This window comes from Struthio camelus, chromosome 4, assembly GCF_040807025.1.
Source record: "Struthio camelus isolate bStrCam1 chromosome 4, bStrCam1.hap1, whole genome shotgun sequence".
Lineage (NCBI taxonomy): Eukaryota > Metazoa > Chordata > Aves > Struthioniformes > Struthionidae > Struthio > Struthio camelus.
Genome location: NC_090945.1, coordinates 22,114,491 through 22,135,549, shown reverse-complemented (window position 1 = coordinate 22,135,549; position 21,059 = coordinate 22,114,491). Strand labels below are relative to the sequence as shown.

The 21,059-nt window shown below is 39.4% G+C and overlaps 1 protein-coding gene across 8 annotated transcripts in view; it reads right to left on the bottom strand.

The window, feature by feature from the left end:
• Window positions 1-21,059, bottom strand: part of LOC104138034 (N-deacetylase and N-sulfotransferase 4) — a 165,469-nt gene that overhangs the window by 89,728 nt on the left and 54,682 nt on the right. For 6 of the 8 annotated variants that reach the window (XM_068941754.1, XM_068941751.1, XM_068941750.1 and 3 more), the window contains exons 2-3: window positions 8,534-8,649; window positions 5,029-6,273 (exon numbers count right to left, since the gene is read on the bottom strand). In XM_068941754.1, coding sequence (XP_068797855.1) covers window positions 5,029-6,009 — 981 coding nt within the window. In that variant the 5' untranslated portion in view covers window positions 6,010-6,273; window positions 8,534-8,649. Of the gene's footprint in view, window positions 1-5,028; window positions 6,274-8,533; window positions 8,650-18,997; window positions 19,187-21,059 lie in introns of all 8 variants that reach the window. The other 2 variants (XM_068941757.1, XM_068941755.1) reach the window with 2 other exon arrangements.

Here is a 21,059-nt window from a genome sequence, read left to right as displayed (position 1 = left end):
ATTATTCCACCTGAAAGCGATTCTCCTTGCAGAAAGATCAGAAAAAGCATATGCTGGAGAGATTCAATCATCAAGCACAGCCTCCTGCTGAGCCAGTACTCTTTAATTTGGAATTATCAGAAAAGCTGCGACTCCAGCATGAGTTTCTGTCTTTAAAATACTAAAATGAGCAAGAAATCACACCCTTTAAGTGTTCAAGGCATTTTAATGATGGAGAAGGTCAAAGACAAAGTGTCAACTTGTGGAAGTGAGGAGGTGTCAGGGACTAATGCAATTTCTTTCCCACTGAAATAAGTGGACTGAGGCTCAGAGGCGAGGAATGGGCGAGAATGCAGACGAGCTGTCAGGCGCGCCGGGGCAAGGAGCGACAGCGGTCAGCAGTGACACCAAGGAAGCTCCCAAGCATTGCTCTAGCAACTTATAGTGCCTCAGAGTGTACAAGGATGATCCTGCCCTTATGACAGCAATTAGGGGAATACAAAAAAGAAATGCACAGCTTTCAGAGAAAGGGGTTTTGGGACATGAGGGTGCTGGGACCAGCAATTTCTTATTGATTATCAGCTCCAGCTGGGTAAGTGGGGGACAAGAGGGCAGCTGGTGGTTCCTGAGGGAGCCCACCTGGAGGAAGCCTATAGAGAGGAAGCTGTTCTGCACCCCAGCTCCTGGTGTTAGAAGAGGGCGAGCTGTGAAAGGCTGAGGTTTCTACAGCATGTGGGTTTTCTTTTTTCTTTTTCTTTTTCTTTTCTCTTTTTTTTAAGAGTAGTAACCTTATTAAGTGTTGCAGTCTTTTTAAAAAAAGTTTTTTGTGTTTTGAGTTAATAGTGAAGGTAGGAAAAGAAAATGTAGTTGTGAAAGGTGCTGAGGAAGTCCTGGTCACTGCATTGGACTCTTCTTGGGTGAGTAAATATTGTACCAGTCTACGTGCTCATACTGTAACAACAACTGCAAAAAAGAAAATACTTCAGCAAGCTCTTACTACCTTTTTGGGTGATGCTGATGGACAGCAGCTTTGTTTGTGCACAGTTAGAAAAAAATTGTGAAAACAAAAGCTTTATATTTTTTTCTGTATAGTAACCGGAGACAAGGTGCAACTGGATATTCCTCTCTCTGAATCATTGAGGTCAGTGATCTTGGACTTGTTGTGTGGCCAGGAACCAATATAATTTGCAAGTACATGAATTCAGTAACTCTGCAAACCAACTGATGAGTTCTTGAGTCTTTTCCTTTGAAAATCAAGCATTGAGATAATATACTGGGAGGAGAGAAAGGGAGAAATTCATTTGCAGAGGCTTGCTAGGCTCAAGATAGATATCCATAAAGCTAGGGAAAATAGCTTTCTGTGGCTCAGCTGAGTTCCTGTTTAATTACTTAGCCAGATATGACCTTGCACAACTTCTATGATACAAGGGACTAGGAGATCTTTTGTGGTAAACACAGCCCATAATAACTCTGTTCTTTAATCTCCGTTTCCCTAGCTGATGACACCCTTTATAAAACTATATATATCCTTGAAGAACCTAATTGAGAAAAGGCTTTGTGAGGGGATAAAAACATTTGAGTTGCAGGAAGTAATTACACAGGAACATAGTTACTTGTCTTTTTATTGTTATGTAGAAATACTGTTATTGGAAAATTCATTTTTAGTGATGTGTTCTTTCTGCTGGCAGTTGAAATACTCATGGTCACTGAAAGAAAATTCCCAACAGGTTTGGCAGAGTGATATTATTTAGTCTGATTTTTAACATGGTTTTGGAAATGGTTAGCTGTTGATTTGCAGTTTTCTTGTGCGTATCCAGGAATCTGCCACTCCTGGTGTTACCTGACACAGATGGCGTTACTAGTGAGCATTCTCAAGCAAACCAGGCGTGCTTGGTACCTTAAAAGAGCCTCGCGGAAACTCCCATACATCTATGCAAGGTGAATCTACACTATGTGTAATAACAAATGTTATGAATTGAAGGAATTGGATAAATAGCCATGTGGCATAACGCGGGAGGAAAAAAAAAAGCTTTGTTACAAGTGGTGCTTTATCTGAGTCTCTTTTTTTTTGGAAAGCATTAGATGAACAAATATTCCCTTTGGGGATGCTGCTGTTTTAAACATACAGTACAGGGAGCAAGACGTTAAATATGCCTGTAATAGGCAGTTCACAAAAGAAAGTAAATGATCCAAACTCTGCAACGTTCTTGTAAAACAACTTACAGAATCTGTACTAAATCTCTCTAGCCATTGGAGCCGTTCACGCTTCTGCCCTTGTAATACATATGGGGCAAGCACGACCTGCCCCTAAATCTCAGGTGCCTCCCTGTGTCAGAAATAGCCTCTCACCTGCCATGAAAACACAAATCCCTCTGAGCAGCTGGTCACAACAGCTGCTTCGCAATGTGTGGTGATACTTTGACTTCACTTAGGAAAACTTCAAACTCTTCAATATTGTCTCCTTCCGATATTTTGCTGTTCAACTGCTCTGCCTTTAGGGGCAAAGCTAGGCCCACTAGTTCTTAATTGCCTCCTTCCCCAAGTGATTTGAGAGATTGCTCTCTAACTCACTGTAATTATCCTTTACTGTAAACTAACCCAAGTACACTGTGATTTTGGTGTTACAATCATTAGCAAGCATCCTGCTTTGAATATTAATGTATTCTGGGAATGTCCAGACTATAAGTAAGGGCTGATTTGCATAGCAAGCACCTCTAAAATACCCTGAGAAACAAATTCATTTGATTTGAACTGAAAACTACTGTTTTAAGTACAGAATATGAATGGATGGAAATGTTGTAGAATGGCTTTACATGGAAACATTATCCACAAGGGAGACTAACTTTCTTTCCCCCAAAGCACATGTAGAAAGGAAGTCACCTGATGGGAGTGTCAGGTCCAATTCTATGTTCACGGAAGACTTCCCTTGTGTTCAATGTTTGTTGCATAGTTTATTTTTTGGGGTCCAGAGCCAAGTCTTACCTTTAGAGGCATTATTTACAGTGTTATATTGGAAGTGGGCTACTCCTTTAAGACCTGAGAAATGTGAGAAGAATGATGGCTTCCCTTCAAATCTCTTCTCTTTATGGATTATGTTTGAATAGATTCACCATAGTTTCCTTAAAGTCTGAAGCTGTGCAGATGCTTTCTGCTGTTGTTGTCAAGGTATGTGGTGGACTGCTCGGTTCTTTGAGACGGGTGAATGCGTGCCGCATACAAAAGTAATGCTGAATGCCTTGAACAGCTGGGTTTTGCCATTCAGCTCCTATGTGAGTTTCTAGACCTGCAGTTTCCTGCTATGTTTCCTATAATAAGCGATGAAGTATGGCTATGCCACAAGTATGCCAAGCATAGTAGAACAATTTGCATAGCCATGTCGTTGATTGCTGAGTAGTAAAGGGAATGACTGGAGCTTTTCTGCCTGGTGAAATTATTTCAATCAAAAGTATGATCTGAATTTCAAAGTAACTCTCTACGTGGACAGCCCTATTCTAATAATAGGGACCCTTTAACCAATGTAGAATAACAGACAATGTAGAATAATAGACTTTGCTCCTTACTGGGGCAAGCTACATCAGAAATAGACGCGCTCAAAAATGTGCATACAAAAAGCTATTGCTGAAAAACTTTGTCCACAAAAGCCTGCTCAGTTATTTTGCACGTGTAGGCAAACCCTTTGTCAGAGCATTTTACCGCATAATTCAGCGCAGAGAGCGCTTACTTGATCATTGAGCTTGTGCATAGTGCTCAGATCTCAAGACACCAGGAGTACCTAATGCAGGTACTAAGAGCACCTCAGTGCTAGAATACAGCTTGCTGAGCATTCATACGCCTGGTTTGGCTAACAGAATCACCTGAACTTCTCCGATCTGCAAAATTGTTTTAATTATATATGAGACTACTGCTTTGGGGTATTTCAATACCTCTCTTACTGATCCTGACCAGGAGACAGACAAATACAGAAGTCATAGAATATTAAGAATTACGAAATAGAAAACTAGGTTTAAAGACAAAGGGCTTGCTTATTGCTCTTGAAAACACTCAGGTATTTACAAGGAAAAAAATCCAGAATAAAGGCTAGGGAATGTAATGTTGCATGCTTAGGAACTTTCAGTTAATCTCTGAATATGATAGTTCTCACACATGTGGAAAATTGCAAGGAAATAACTGTCACGCTGTTGAGTTTTGTCTATTTATCATTTTAAGTCCCCACATCTAAGGGCACCTCTGAGAATTACTCTTGAACAAACATGATAGAGTCCCTGGATATTAGAGAGTTAATGAAAATAAGTCTAGAAGAGCCCCCAAACGTTAGCCTGTGAAGATTTTACAGCATCACCTGCTATGTTATTTGCTAAAGTGTAAGGCTGTGCTTTCATCACATCACTGGCAACCTTAAATATTTATCTTATAGGCTGCTAATGAAAATTATCCAATTAATTCTCGTAAGTCAAACTGTCTATATTTTTTTTACTCTTTTCTGGCTTTTTGTTCTTTTTTTAAAAATCTCCCATAAATACACTATATTAGAAAAAATTATCTTCTGCTGTTGTTTACTTTTCAGAAATAGTGAAAGAAAGAATACAGATAGTATCTATAACTGACGCATACATACATATCTATCTATCTGCATGAACATGCCTATACATTCACAGGAAAGACAAGTTAATGCAGTGTAAAACATATGTTGTCATCTAAGAATTCAGAGTTCTTGGCAAGTCTGCTTCAGAATCTGATCCTTTTATGTAGGTAAGACAAAGATCTCTGTTACCTGAGGTGTAAAAAGACTCCTTTGTTATCCAGGTGTTCAGGGTGACACCCTTCAGTAGAATTTACATGAGCAAGAGGCAGCCAGTACATTCATTACATGCCTTATTGTATGAGACCATCTCTGTGTATCCATGTATGCATCCATATTTAAATGCATCTGTGTATGCACAACAGCCTTTTAAAGGAACTTCAGACTATGGTCCTCATGATCTGTCTCTCTCTAAATGTCCCATTTGCACATACTTGTATTTGTGATGGTATCCCCAGTTCTAGCCTTACCTTCACATCGTTGACATTCATCCTTGTTCCCTCCTTCCCAACAAAGATGTCATCTATGTCAACGAGGATGTACCTATCCAAGGATAGTGCGAGCTTCTTCCCAGACAGGAAAGAGATGGCATCGATAAAGATCAGCTTGTGCAACCAGAAGGTCAAGTTGTTTCCAAAAAGGACTCTCTGAATGCCGTCATGAAGGCCTAAGTCCTGGATGACTGTTGCATACAGCTCAGCCTTTGGCAATTCCACTGGCAAGGGTCTGGAGGTCTGCAGTTCAGTTAAAAGTACAGGTTGGTAGGTGGAGTGGTTAAAGTGGAAAACTGTCCAGTCTTCACCAGGCAGGGGGCCTTTCTCAACTCTTGGCGCTTTGGTAATGCGCAGTAGTGGAGACTGAGGGTTTACAAAACAGTCTTTGAGGGCTATGTTATTGTAAAGATGTAATGGAAATCCTTTTAGTTTGGTACTTGGTGAGCTGTTCTCGTTGGCTTTATGAAAACCAATTATGCTAACACTGTATTCCACACAGTATTTTTCTAAAAGCTCTCTATTCCATGAGTCCATAGATACATATTTTAAAATATTCTCATATATAACAATCATATATTTTCCTTTTCCGTTGTCTGTGAGAGGAGGAATATCCCCCTTGGCAGGTGCAATGACCATATGGTATGGAAACCGGCTGGACTCAAGGATGGCTACAATGTCTTGCCCCAGCTGGGAATACTGGCTTTCCACAAACAAGAGGACGGTGGGGTCAGTTTTAGATGGATCAATCGGCTTTGCGGTTTTCAGCTCTGTGGACCTGTAGGGTAAAAGTTTAAGATCTTCACATTCTGCTTCTCCAGTGGTTTCCACAAGGGTCATTGGCTGTTTGTAGCCCGTGTACAGGTAGTAGGCAGAGATACCAATGCTTGCCAGGCAGAACGTGGCCAAGAGGATTACCAGCGTTCTGAAACTGCGTCGAAGTCTCACTGTAAGATTCATTTTTTGCAGGACTCTCAACTTCTGGTGGACTTGTCTCTTTTTGGTTTTTCTCTTCCTAAAGTGCCATAGTAAGAAGGAGACGCAGAGGTGCTGATTCCCCTACAGAGTTGTTCATGTGACCATTGCAGTACATTTATGGAACTGTTGGGGAGGTTATAAAGTTGTCGGAGGTGGAAGCCAAAGGATCTGGAAAGCTAAATCGGAAGAGACTTTCTCAGCATACAGCAGTTGCCAATAGTCAATGAAGAAGACTCTTAACATTATCTGCAACAACAGGTAAAAGAAGAGTAAATAAAAAAAAAAAAAATCCATGAAGCAATTAAAACACATGTTAATTAAGACCAACTAAGGTTAGTAATCTGAGCTAAGAGAGTTTATAAACAGTTTAGGGAGCGCTCATTGTCACTTGCTTTCTTGATGTATTAAGTCATAAAACATACTAAACAGTTCTCATATGTTCTTTCAGTATAAAAATAGTCTAAATACAGCCTTTTGAGGACAAATGATATATTTTCTACTGCTGTTCCTTGGCCCATTGCTATTGCTAATGGGAATGGCTAAAAACTGGAGGACAACATTAAGACAAAAGGTTGGTTAAGTACCTAGAGAAAGCTTTATGTCAAACTCGTACTTTTGTGGCCAAGTATTTTGAAAGGGTTAATATATTCTGTTTTCAACTGTGAAACTAATCAAGGCAAAGTGAAAGACACAGGACTTCTCTCTAGTTGCTATTTTGTACCCAAAGTGATCAGTGTCTGTATTCTATTTAAGTACTTTCATGAATGATTAAATGAGAAGGTGAAACAAATGAGTAGGGGACCAAAACTGCAGGGCGCAACACTGCATACCCCTCCCTGGAATAAACTAAGGAATGCATAGACCTGAACAAAGCAGGAGTTGCTGAACAACAAAGGAATTATTCAGTGTGGCAGATACATGTGTACTCTGGACCACAGCTTCTCTTGCTAAAGGACTGGGGCTTCAGCCTGTTCTCTCTATCCTGAACAGCTGATGTGCGAGACCCTCAAACCTTACGGACTGGCCAACTCTGAGGCATTTATGCAATTCCTAGTAGTTCTACCTAAATCTGTGAAGAATTACCATTACTAACGCAGAACCATATGACTCAGAGGCAATTAAAACTAAACAAATAGCCCACGGTGCTCTATGGGTTTAGATGGGAACTAACACCTTTCTGAATTATTTATATTGTTTACCTACTGGAACAATGTGAGACTGTAAACAATGGATGATTTTTGTACTGCTTAGAACAAGCACTCTTTCAAAGCAGGCGTCAATTGACAGTTCCTCCTCCATTAACCCAGATTACTATTCTGCTAGTTGATTTTTGAGCTCTACATCTAAAACTTGGGGGTAGAAATACCTTTTAAGAAGATATTTAGGAAATCTGTCTACCAGTATTATCTTATGATTCTGCTATACTGTTCCAAGAAGCCTCTTGATCGTGTTAGTTCAGCATTAAGAAAATGCAAGTGAGAAGTTTCAATTGTGTTTTAAACACTTCATATATGCTGCTCTCCTAGTATCAGATAGTAGAGAACTACACCGCTTTTGGGAGCGTATTGAGCAACGACCAAAATGCTGAAGTAATTCTCAATTAATAGGTCTACTTGTTCATGAGGTTTGCTCCTCACCTCACAGTTTAGAGGGAGCTGTTACTGACGCTGTTTGTGACTTTGTTAGGATACAGTTTTTATCTGCATTACCTTTTTTGGTCAGCAGCTGGCTATGAAATTCATAGCCCTGTTTTGTGGGCTACGCTATTGGTGACCCTGCCGAGTAGTACTGTGGCAATTAGCAAAAAAGGGAGTAAGGTCGGTAGTTTATGCATGGACAGAAATATAACAAGAAAAAATATTACTAAATGTGGGAGACCATTATGTATGATAGAAGAAATATAAAAGAAATACAGCTACCATTCCTGATAACTGCAAGGGTATTTTTTCCCCTTTAGTGCTTCCCTTGTTCTCCGGTTCTGTGTGCCTGTCAGGAGCTCACTGCTTATTAAAACTCCAATTAAGATTTTACAAAAAGATAAAATTGGATCAAGTGAAGCTCTCTCTATAAGCCATACTTCAGTTTTGGTACTTTGCTGCCATTGACAGGTCACTTGACTCTGAGGTGTTATCAAACTGTGAGCGTGTCGGGGGGAACGATGGCCTCGCTGTGCGTGCTGTCTGCCCGCAAAACAACCAGCTGCAGCAAGTCTTGCTTGTTTCTGCCTAAAAGATGCAGAAATTTTGAAATAATTATTAATTCCCCCTCTCGGACTTTGTAGCCTCTACTTTCTTTCGGCACTAGAGGGCAATATCTTCTTGCTTTTGCCAGGCAGCACCTGTTACAGCCCTGGCAATTCAGTGAGCAAAGAGCCGCACAGGCAGTGGGGGCCCCAAGGGTCTCAGGTCTGCGCCAGCCAGCAAAATGCCTTATTTAAGACTCTTATGCCAAAACAATGCGATTGTTGCTCTGAAAAATCTGCTACTATAACACACTGAATACTTACAAATTTCTCAGTCCGCTTCTGCAGCAGAAGGGAAGAGCATGCAAGGAGATCTAAAACTGCACGTTTTCTCCTCGCTGCGTTGTCCTGCTGGATCTTTCAGGCACTGGCATCACAAGCTGCCAAAATAAAACACTTGATGAGCTGGGTCTTCACTGTTGCTATCACTTGTATTACTATATGAAAGTCCCTGCCTTTATGCTTAGACAAAGCAAAAAATATGATCCTTTTCCCAAATAACTTATGACCTAAATAACATAGGTAAAATCTTTTCTAGTTAAAATGTGATTAAATTTAATTTAAACTAGCACATCTTTTGTATATAGTTGTTAAAAGGTGTGCGTGTGTTCCAGTACTTATATGTCCAGATAATGGTAAACTGATAAATTTGCACATGGAAGCATGGAATTTGAACAAATCCCCCTTTTAGTTTGAATACTGTTTGAACTGCTCTGTTGAACCGATAATATTGCTCAGTAAGAAACAGTGCAAGGTAATTAAAGTTTATGAAAATAAATCAGCTATATTAGCCGTTAGTGAGACATTTTCCAAGACATAATTGGAAGTTAACTGCCATTTGAGCCTTTAAAACTCTCCCTCTTAAAGTTCATCAGCTTTATATTCACCCAGCAACTCATATTTCTTAGGAGTATTTCTGTGCTATATTACTTTGCAAAACTTGAAAATAGGCCATATTTAATAATTAGCATTAGTAATGTAGTTTTATTTTAGAAAATGATGTTTAAGGTCCTGTGATCCTACGGTTACTGGTCAGAATTCATTGGCTTTTCAGTGTTAGGTCCAAAGTTGGGAACGTTTGGTCAAGGAATCACGGTTACGTTTATCCTGAATTGGTTCTTCAGTAGATTTGCAATCTTGTGTTTAGCTGACTTCCTAGACGTGATGCATTTTCTTCTAAAGAGCAGAACTCTACCGTGTAACACTGTTGTAATGCCGTGCCCTTCTGCTAGAGCTGTAATTCTTCTTTAATTCAGACGAACAGAAGAAAACCCAGAATCTTCCAAGAGTTCTTCCTCCTTGCTAAGTAATGTTTCCTGCTTCCCATACAAATACATTTGATGGATTAAAACATACTGATTTTTGAAGAGGACTGAGAGATTAGAACTCTACAATGTAACGGTACCAAGATAGTGAAGAAAAATAGGCTTTTACTGATGACACGTGCTAACATAGCATCAGGAAACAAAGCTGACCCTCTCATGGTCCAGTTCCTGAATGTGGACCTTCTCACAGCACTTAGTGCTTTAACGAGCCTCTTGACCAAACTAGAGAGACAGAGGCACTGCAGAAGGCAGTTATATATTGCAAAGGTAGCTATTAATCCCTAATGAGGGAGTTCTGAAATAATGAAGCGATTGCCTATGCAAATAAAGAGAATTCTATTAAAGACCACTGCTGCTCCATATCATCTGGAGAAAGACATGCTACATCATATGTGAGCGTCTGGTCTCAGGTAGGAGGACAGCAGTGAGAATTTGGTGCTTCGGCTGCCAGCCTGAGCAAGGCAATCCTTTCTCTCCTTCTCTGGAGGCATAAACTGTTCTTTCCTTTCTTTTTTTTTTTTTTGGTGTAGGTAGGCTATGGATGTCTGATCTAGTTTAGCTTATGAAAAGCATAAATCTTTGTTAAGCAAACAGTTGTTTTTATCCATCCTACTGATTAAGCAAAGGCATTTTACTTCACATTTATAATGCTGAGTGGAGGAGCAGCACACTTGTTGATTCCCTGTAATACAATAACCTCTGATTGCCTGTCCGTAGCAGAGTGCAACGCTGTGTAGAGCACTTCACAGGTAATCCAGCTGGATCCAGGCCAGAAGTTCCCCACATCATATTCCAGTATAAATCAGAAGTTGAATGTCTCCATTTTCTATATACAAAATTTCACCCCAGGCTAAAAAATTAATGTAAAGGCTTTCCTCCTTTCCTTCCTTTTTAAGCTTGTATAACTCCTACCATTTATTAGCAATCCAGTGATCCATGATACCTATGCACTTTTCCTTGCATATGACTGCTTATTCAACACACAAACCAGCAAACTGATTTGAGGGAAAAATGACTCCTGTTGCCTGTCAGCAAAAGTTCAGTGCTTCTATTCACTGTGGAGAGATGGAGCTGCTTCTGCATGGGGGGGAAAAAGCTGCTAGAGACTTCCAGCTGAGCTCTTCAAGTTTGGTTTAGCAATGTTGCAACGTTTTGTGTTTATAAACATGGCTTTGCTCGCAAAGGGGGCTGATCTCCACTGCTCATAGCTTATTATATGTTAATACAAAATACTTTCATTTGCAGAGACAGCTTTTACAGTGGTAAACCTGTAGTAGTTCTGACTTTGCTCTAATTCTCCATGATAACTTGAGTGGTGAGGCTGCCAAGGCACTCTTATTTCTTTTGTTTGTTTGTTTTCAATTCGTAGTTAATCTCTGAGTCAAAACACTTATTTTTTCAGTATTTATTTTCAGCGTTTGAGGAGTCTATAGCACACATGATATTGTGTGATTCCAGAAAGCTAAATGATGCCAGGGGTTAAAGCTGATTATCAATGAATATAAAGCAAAGTTTAAAATGCCTGAACTTGTGCATCGAATGAAACCTGGCCAAATCATATGCATGAAAGCATACTTGGAAACAAGCTATTTGACCCTTTTGACTTTTAAGTTTCTTTGGCTTTAAATTTTCCCAGATGATTTTAGAACTTGGACCTTTGAAGAAAAAAAACCCTTTCTGGTGGAAGGGCAGCTAGAGGCATTTTTGGAGATAGGTTTTAGACATATAAACATTCTCACACATGTGCACTCTTTCACATGCATATACGATGGTTGGGAGATGTGGGTCTTTACTCCACATTTAGGATTTTAAACTCCCTTAGCTCTTGACAAAGCTGATAATTTTCCATGAATTAGTCTACAGCAGTCAGATGTTTTGTCTCACTCTAGGACCATCAAAGGTGGTCCATCTTTTTTTTTAGTTATATTTAATATTGCCAAGTGTGACTTGAATCATATCGATGGAGTAGTTTTCTTTGTTATTTTCAATGCTTTGCTTGTCTTTTGACTAAGTAGGGAGAATTATGATTAGAGAAAATGATTTAATAAACATCATCTCTATTATTTCTTCCTTTGTTATTTCCAAAGATGTGCAGATAGCCAACACTGACTTGTATCAAGTCCCAGTTTCTTGAATACATACTATAGCTGTACTAACAGCACATAAGACATATTTTGTTCTCATGAATTCATACATGATCTGAAGTTGCTGACTCACCAGGTGTTTTTTCTTATTGATGCTTTTAGAAGTGCGACTATAATCTCTGCTAATGGACCTACACAAAGATATTCTTTATGAATCAGTGGGAGACTTTTACTAATGTGAACTAGTAAGATAAGTAAGAAATTGTTCTTTCTGTAAATCCTCCCACGTGGAACTGTTGCCTCCTTCAATTCTCTAGCCCGTTTATAACGTTTCATATCTTTTGCAACTCCTTGGTATTTATTCTAAAATTTAGTTACATTTCACTTCTGGCAAATGTTGCCTGATGTTCAGCCTCAATTCTTTATTCTGACCCCTCAACTCCCAACACTCCCATAGACATTTGGACCACCCAGAAATACACATAAATATATCATCTGTGATGTTTCAGTGACCTTTCCTCTGTTACTGGTTATCACGTTCTTTAACGGTCTGTTGTTTCAGAACATATGTAGATGCAATATTTCCTCAGAAATAATGCTTACTGTTGATTTTCTTTGAATGTCAGCTGTGGAAGCACCTAGAAAGCAAGAGTAATTTATGTACATATCCTGTTGAGACTATATTTGAAGAGGGAACCCCTATCTCTTTCCTGTTTTATGACAGAATGGCTCTGATAAACATTGCAAAGGGTAGCTCTTAATGACCACATTTTCCTCAGTCCCACAGAAGGCAGAACATCACATAGTAATATTTTGCTGTAATCAGGCAAAGCATCTTAGCTGTGTGGTCGGAATTAAAATAAATATTTTATATATAAGTAAAATATAATGCCTTTTGCAACAAATGTGTCCATCTTGCTTGAGAAATGGTAATAATATGCATCTCACTTCACCAGTAGTTCACCAAAACATCAATAAAGATCATTATCATTATCCTTGGGTACAGACCTGACTTGCTCAAGGTCATTCAGCAGACCAGTGGCTGAGCTGGAAGCAATGAGCGCTTGCTCTTGCGTGATGCCCTTCATCTGATATCTTTATAACCCTCATGGCATCTGTAGTAAAGTAATTGTGCTACCAAGGACAAAATGAAGACTTTGAGATCCGAATGTCAGAAGTTTACCTCTTAAGCCATGATGACAAAGCCAGAACGTCACAGCAGAAAGTTGTGGGAGAGATTCCCGTGTTTCTCTACTGTATGTGAGCTACCCTGATCAAGCCCCTGAAACTAATTCTTTGCTTTTCTAGGGGAGTTTAAATAGAGAGTACAGGTGTAATTAACTGACTATCATTGCCCTAGTCTTTTTGAACGAAGCTGGTAGATAAAAGCAGGCTTCATGAACTTCCCCAAAGCAGCCCACAAAAAAATGTTCCTCCTGACCTGATACAAAAAGTCTCGTGATCCAGCTTGGTTAATGGCTCTTCATCACTCTTCAATTCATAGTTTAATGCTTCAGTGAAAGCCAATTAGAATTCATTTAACTTTTAAAACTTTCGTGAGATGCTATATCAAATGTTTTATTACAGTCCACCTTTATCTATTCTGTTGCTCTTGTCTACTTCTGTAAGACTGTCAATTAGAAATCCAGTTTCAATAGAATGATTTGTTTTTAATTCAATCGAGGCTTATGTTTGTGCAATATAATAGCTGCCTAACAACATACAGCTCCTTAAAGTCAGTCAATGCAATAGTCAACCCTGTTTGTTTTGTTTGATCATATAGTAAAGCTAAAATAACAATATAAATATTACTTACAGCTCTCTTAGCATCCTAATAACTCCAGATCTTCTATATGTGTATTTTCAAAACTTGCTAAGGATTACAGATTTGCTGGGTAGCTACTAAAACATTACTTTTTGGAAGCTTCTTACACAGTAATAGATTAAAAAGCTCCCCTCTCAGTGAAGGAGGCCTTTTGTCTACAAGATACAGTCAAAGGCTCTGGACTAGCTTATTAGAGGCTGAACTCCCTGGTCTTTATGTTTTTATTTTATTCAGTGTTTAATGTTTTCCCACATTTTCTGTTTTCCTACTGCTTAATGGGACCTAGAAGCATTTGCCATCAGAGAAGATTATTAAAACGTCTCCATCCATACGTCAATGAAAATATATTTCACTGAGTAACAGTTGTTACAGTAATGTTTTGTGGTGTCTGTATCCTGTCACAGGGACTAGTTGTGAAGAAAGTTTGATGTGTGCTAGGAATTAAAAAGAGGCCGCTAACTTATTTCAGAAAGACTACTACTGTCACATAGTAATGATCTATTAGTACTGCTGAGGAAGTCTATTTAAACCAAGATAACAAAGACTTTGTACATAAATCCTTAGAGTAACACATCTACTACATGGAACTTAAACAGAAGTCTTTTCGAGTTTACTCAAGCCAGATTCCAGGCATACCAAGGCAGTTTTCAAGCTCTGGTTGCACTAGCCTTGCTTAGTACAGCTTCCTTATATTTATTCTTTAAGTAAATACAAAGGGAGTCCCCTCTCCCCATCTTCCTCATCCCTGGGTGGGGAGCTTTGCTGTCATTGCAAGCACATGATGGAGCAGGAATGGTACATGCAGGGTGAGCTAGGGCAAAAGCCTGCATTTCCTAGAAAATCCTCCAAGTAGCCATGCCGAGGAGACCTAGCTTGTGCCTCTTCAGTTTGCTTGAGGTGCAGGGCTGAGCCCAGCAGCCTCAACCTAGATCAGCTGCACGGGCTACAGCATTGTCCAAGCTGCCCGCACTGGCTTGCAGTGTGCAGGCTAATGCACCACCAAGCCCGCCTAGCCAGCAAGTAGCAGTAACAGGAAGTGCTGGCTTTCAGGCAGAAATGCATGAAAGATGGGGTGAACCTCCATGTGCGTTTTTTTTTCCTTCTGTTTGTGTGTAACTTTTTGGACTTTTGACTTGCATTGCTCTAAAGAGGAAAACTTGAACCATGACTTCCCTCTTACTCATTTATCACTGCCTTATTTACATGACAGTTTGGAGGTTGGAAGTTAGGTTTATAATCTCTCTCCTGTCTTCTTCATGTATGTTTAAATTACTTAGCTTGGAGTCACAGTACTGCACCAGATTCCACGCTGTCTGTTAGGAAATCTTGGTTCTCATTGCCAGCTCTTTAAGATTGAAAAGATTAGCGTTCTGTGGGAACGTGTGCGTATTAGCTGCCTGTGAAACTCATCTAGAAAGAGAAATTTCATATACTAAAAATACTACAATACCCAATAGGCTATATCTCACTTTAATGTATTTAAGTATTTCAGATATTGCCAAGTAGAAAAGATAGAGCAGTGAAGTTTTATAGAAGATGTTAATGCAAATTAATTTTTTTTAAATCTTGAAATGATTGTATCGATATTGTTGGCATATGAAGAGAAAAATGCCTAGCCGTTAGAGGATAAGACAGGGAGCTGAGGTTCTTGGCTCTGGCTCTTTCTGATGCTGACAGGTATCACCTCCTTGAGGTTACTTATTTTTCAGTACTTCAATTTTCCCGTTTATGATGTGGGAGTAATACCCTTTTCTGCCCTTATAAGGGGTGCTAGTTTTAAAACATTCTAAGATAATTCACATTTGCTTCAAATGTATACAGCATGGTTACTGCGAACAGATCACCTGAGAAAGCTGAGGCAGAATTCATCCTTTCAGGTGTATGTTCAAATAGTATTTGCAGTGTTTGCTTCCTTTTTGTCACTATTATTCCTATTTTGGTTAAATTTCTCTGTTCATTTCTGTTGCTGTTTTACGGGGTTTCTCTGAATGAAACCACTTTGTTAGTCAAATGAAAGATCATCTTTGACATTTCTGTCATCTGTGATCAGCTACGGTTTTTCTTTTGGTTCAAAAATATAAACAAATATTTCCTTTCAAATGATTTTTTTTTTCCTTCCCTCCCTCTTTTTTTTTTTCCCCCCCCAAGATTAAGTTCAGTTTAGAAATTCCACCGGTAGGACAAGGGTCCTACTTGAGAATTCAGGGGATTTTTTTGTTGAGTCACACTATGCTCAGAGACTGGAACTAGAACTAATACCACTAGAATTATTTGATGGTATGGTGAGATTTAGATTAACCTGTTCTTTTTGTGAAATCTCTGCTTATTGAACTACTGAGGCATTAACTTACTTTTGGAAAAAAATAAATCATCAGACCAGCAGTAAAAATCTTTCTACCTGACTATACTGCCATTGCACCATGCTAGAGCCATGCTTCTATTTCTTACTATTCTTATTCTCCTCTATGGATCGGGTGCAAAACTATACTGCTTTTTCCAATACGTATCTCCAGGATGTATCTTGGACAGGGAAATTAACCTGGCTTTCTATTTTGTAGAAGTGCTTAGGAGCCAACCAAATTCTATTTCTCGTTCTGGTCCCATAAAGTTCTGTTTGAGGCAAAACATGTTTTTTTAATTTTCTGCCCAAAGGTAAATATCTTTCTGGGAAAGAGAAAGTATTTTCTAAACTACTTGAGTTAAAAATCTGAATCTGCAGAATGACTGCTGCTGACTCATGCTGGCACATGGATTTTGTTGGCTCCGAAGCGGGGAGAGAAGGTTTAGAGAGTTTTCAAGGGATTCTGTCCTGGACACAGTATTTTGAGGCGGGTGCTGCTTGCTGCCCTTGCACGGTGGACAGTGCATACGCTACAGGTGTCCTGATCTTTGATTGGGGCTTACAGGTACAAATTATAATAGTATATATCCCCACAAATGACTTGGAAACAGTAATGTATGGGGAAGTAAGACGCAGCTGATGTCGTGTAAGCAGATGAAGTTCCAAAATTACTGTTTTTCAACTACCAACAAGCTAGACCTTAAGATGGAGGGAAAGTGGCTGTATCAGTTCACAATAACAATAAACCCTCAGTTGCTGATGGGGTGAAGTTACAGTAGCATTTACCGATTTGTATAGGGCCTGGTGCATTAAGGAACGGCAAATACTTTACGTGCACGTGGTTCTGTCGTTCCTGTGCAATCTTTGGGGTGGAAGAGTGAAACCATTAAAATGGCACAACAGAGTCTAGTGACTAGTAATGAATACAAAAGCACAAATCTATTATGCCTGCGCTTTAGGTAGGCAGAGCGCAGGTAATTTGGCAAAAGTATCAAGGCAGATGGCCCTACCTCTGTTGAAATAAAAAAGATGCTTTGAGAGCTTTAAAGTAAAAAATGACCAGTAAGTGCAACTTTTGTATCTCACCCAGAAGCCTAGACATTGCTGCATCTTCCTCTCCTATCTCAAAATTTTCTGGTCAAACACTGACCACCTGAACCTGGTGGTTTGGGGGTGGTGAACCTTACAGTGACAGAAAATAAATTCAAAGGATGATAACCCAGGGCTCCAGAGCCTCAGGGTGAAAGCTCTGGTCTCCTCCTCACAAAATACTGATGCCATGTAAAGGGGGAGGATGGTGCATCATAAAACATCCCCTGAAAGTAGAACGTAAATGTGGGTGCATATTTCATGATGAACAGTGTTAACTTTCCAAACAGTCGCCTCTTTTATGGCCAGCAGCTAATATTAATTATTTAGCAGAACATTTATTTATACACTGAAAGCTAAATGCAATCCTTTCAGTGGAAGTCTGGCAGAGTACAGGTTGCACTAAGTAGCTGTGGATAGACCTTCAGAAGGATATGTTTCATGCATAGCTTTGTTCTTGAAAGAATTTATCACTGTTGTCTGCTGTATGCCTCTAACAATTTATATGTATAGGAGATTAAAACCAAGTAATTAGTAAAACTTCAGCCATATAGATGCATCAATTCTGAACACTAGCTGTGTGTATTTCTCAGCGTACTTCTGTGGGCCATGACAGGAGGGCAAATGTTCCTCTCACCTCATGGCTGCTTAGAGCCTAACTCTGAAGTTGCAGGCTTGTCCTAACTAAAATTCTGCAATAGCGACCTTGCGTGCAGCAGCATGGACCTTGCAAGCTCGCTTATACTGTGCTCTGGGAAAAACACATCAGCAACTACGTGTATGCAAATTTTAAATTGCTGTGTACATCATGCTGACTGTACTGGAGCTGTGCTACAGAGTGCCTTGTTTTATCACGTTTGAGGGCTAAGCAGAGGAGGAAAGGAACTCACACGGCAAACTTTGTGACATGAAGAAGCAGAGAACAGAAAGACTCTCCTAGCTCATGAAAAGCAAAACATAAATTCAGAAGGCTTTCCCTAAGTAAGCCAAGTAGAGTTTTTATTTCAGCCAACTTCTAAGTAAGAAAATGCAACCCCTTTCTAGTTGCTGCTTTTTTTATTAAAAAACAAACCCCCCTGCTCTGACTCCTATGCCCATATTTGACCTAGTTTCCCAGAGCTGTTAAGAGCATGGGAGTGGGAATTCATTTGCTCCACTTGCCTGCACTTGGGGAAAGCAGTTGTGACCCTTCAAGTAGTCAGAAGGATGGAAATATGTGAAAATGTAATTTTGAAAGGAGCAGAGAAGTATTTAAATCATCTCATCACAATACATTACTTGTGGTGCCAATGCGTTTTCTTCATCAAATCCCGACAAGGTTTCTACAGTGTTGTGCTGTTACCATGTGATTCTGGTAGCGTTACTATTTAGATGAAATATTATTCATTTTTATAGCAACTGTTATATTGGAGAAGAATCTGTGATACCATTGTAATTGTTATTACTGACAGTAGTTATAATAAATGCTTTGGAGTGATGTGCATGGCTTTCCTTTTCTTCCAGTAGTTGCTTTTTGGGGGTTTTGTGTGTTGTGGTTTTTTTTTTTGTTGATAATAGTTCAAACAATTTAAATAGTAATATAAATGAAAATGTCTGTATTTGCACGTAGCACCCTTTGGGGTGGCTTTCACTTCATGAAAGGCACGACTTTAACATCTCAATGGGAAAAGTAAACTTGCTGCTGCGATATGAGCATTCTTCAGTCTTTTTCACAACACAAGACAATGCTCTGAATGAACTCCAGCACAGCAGCTGGCCTCCTTTTCCTGTAGTCCGGCTTCTCAGCCCTGGCTCCCTGCCAGGGGCTGGTTTGCCGCCTGTCTACTTCGGTGTCCCACCACTGCCTCCTAGGTTTTCAAAAAAGGCATCTGTTAAACTGCCACGCTAAACTATACTCTTTAATCCTTGCAAACTGTTTTAAAACTGGGCCCCCCTCACCTTGGGAAGTGCAGAGAGCCCTCAGTTCATCTTTAGCTTGGGGCCTGATTCCTTAAATGACTATACACAGACTGGGTAAACTGCAAGCTTTCTGCACTATTCTGAATTGCCCTCTCCTTCACTCACCCAGACCCAGGCTTGAAAGGTTTTGCTGTTTTAGCCCAGGGTTTCTTTTGCGCAGACAGGTCCATTTTGCAGGTACGGAAAGCAGTTTCTTGTGGTGCCTAGGAAGCTGAAGCACTGTGAAAGCTTTGAGTCAAACACTTGACGGAAGCACTCCTCAGTGTACACATAGCAACTGAAGCTCAGGCAGCCCTATGGGCAGAGAGGCAGGCAAATCAAAACTCTGGGCTAAATCAGAAAGATTTGGAACAAAACTGATCTTTTTGGTTAAGAGATCATGCTATACTTTTATTGCTTGTAGAAAAATGAAATGAGACTTTTTTTGGTGGTATAAGGTTATACATTGATCATGTAATTTTTGTTATCTAATTGGAAATTAACAGTCAGGACTTGCTAGTAAGTCATCAGCATTTACTTTGATAGGCATTGCCATGGTTTTGCAACCTGTGCGCATGTTTTCCTTAAAGGATTTCATTATACCTCTGAGAATTCCTGTACTGCAGACTATTTAAAAAAAAAAAAGTCTTTACTATTAGTAAAATTTATCTTCATCATACTGAGTGATAGCTGGACTCTAGAGAAGCTCATGATTCCCTGCATGCTGCCCAACCAACAGTGTTTGATCAATGCCATTACAAAAACCAATATAGCAGATATCACAACCTCTAGGCATCCTTAAAGTTTTAATAGGCGTTTCAGAACTTATAGTGCGAGTTAAGGGTGCATTTGGACAGAAATACAAGTCAATATATATGTAGGTGGTCAGTAACTCAAGCATCCCTATCTGTGCTTAAATGTAATGCTCTGGATTTGGCTTACTCCAATAAAATGAAAGATACAGAGAGGAGCACTTCTTTATGCGTTACAGAAAACAGCGGTGTCAACATGACATCAGGAATACTGCTGCTTTGATTTCTGAGGCTTTCAGACATTAGTCATTCATTATGAATCAAAAAATGGCCACGATCCTAAGAAATGACAGAAAACTAATACATAATCTTAAACTTCTGCATGGAGTAATGCCATTAGGAACATCTAATCTAATTGAGCAGATCATACTTGAATTGATAAGGTTCAGAGAAAAACTAGAAGCCAAGAATTCCCTTAGTTAATGCAACTTGGCAAAGTTTGTTTGTCTGGGGTTTTTTTGCTCTTTTTTTTCCTCCTCCCCTTCAGAGTAGCACTTAAGAAAGCAAGTCAGACAGTGCCACTAGGCTGATGGTAAAAATGTGAAGTATACAGACATGATAGAGAAGCACCTGGCAATATTACCAACTACTTAAACTTTGTAAGCATGCAAATTTTGATTATTTTTCCACAAGTTGAATATCTTATAGTAGGAGGAGGATCATTATTAAAAAGTCCTGAAGAAATTGGGTGAGAATTACTTGCTATTTTTATCTCTTGTTCTGATAACATTCAGAGTATACAGGTAGAAAGAGCAGAATAACAAGCTACGCTAGATAGGCCAAATTCTGATATATTTATTCATAAGGAGGGAGGAGGGTCTTTTCAATATAGTTAAGAGCTGCAAAAGTTAATAAAAAATGCTGTTGTGGTAGATTCCTTGGGGATGAGGGAATTAGAAAATGAGCGTGGCTTTTGTGTGTGTGTGTGTGGTTACAACAGTGTAGCGCTTGTAGGAAGAGACTTATTCACCTCTGAACAATTCTCCTTTGAATGTCTATTCCCAGCAGCAATGACTCGGTGTGTCAGCTGTATGACAGAAATGCTGGGCTCCCTGTCTCTAGTAATCTGAAGAACAAATACTGATTCCTGTAGTTTATCTCCAACTACCTAAAACAACCACTGCTTCCACACTGAAAATGATAACAATGTTTTAAATGTTGCTGACAGATGCTGTTTGGATACCAAACCACTGGAAAAGAACATATTTGCAGATCTTGGTTTCCTCACAGCATAGTTATTTCCACTTTAAACAGTGCATGTTTTATCCACAGGAAGCTTTCACATTGTCATTTGAATGTGCTTGTTATGCTTAGCTTTTACTACTAGATAGCAGCAAATAAAAGCAAGGTATATGGAATATATTAAAGAAGAATTG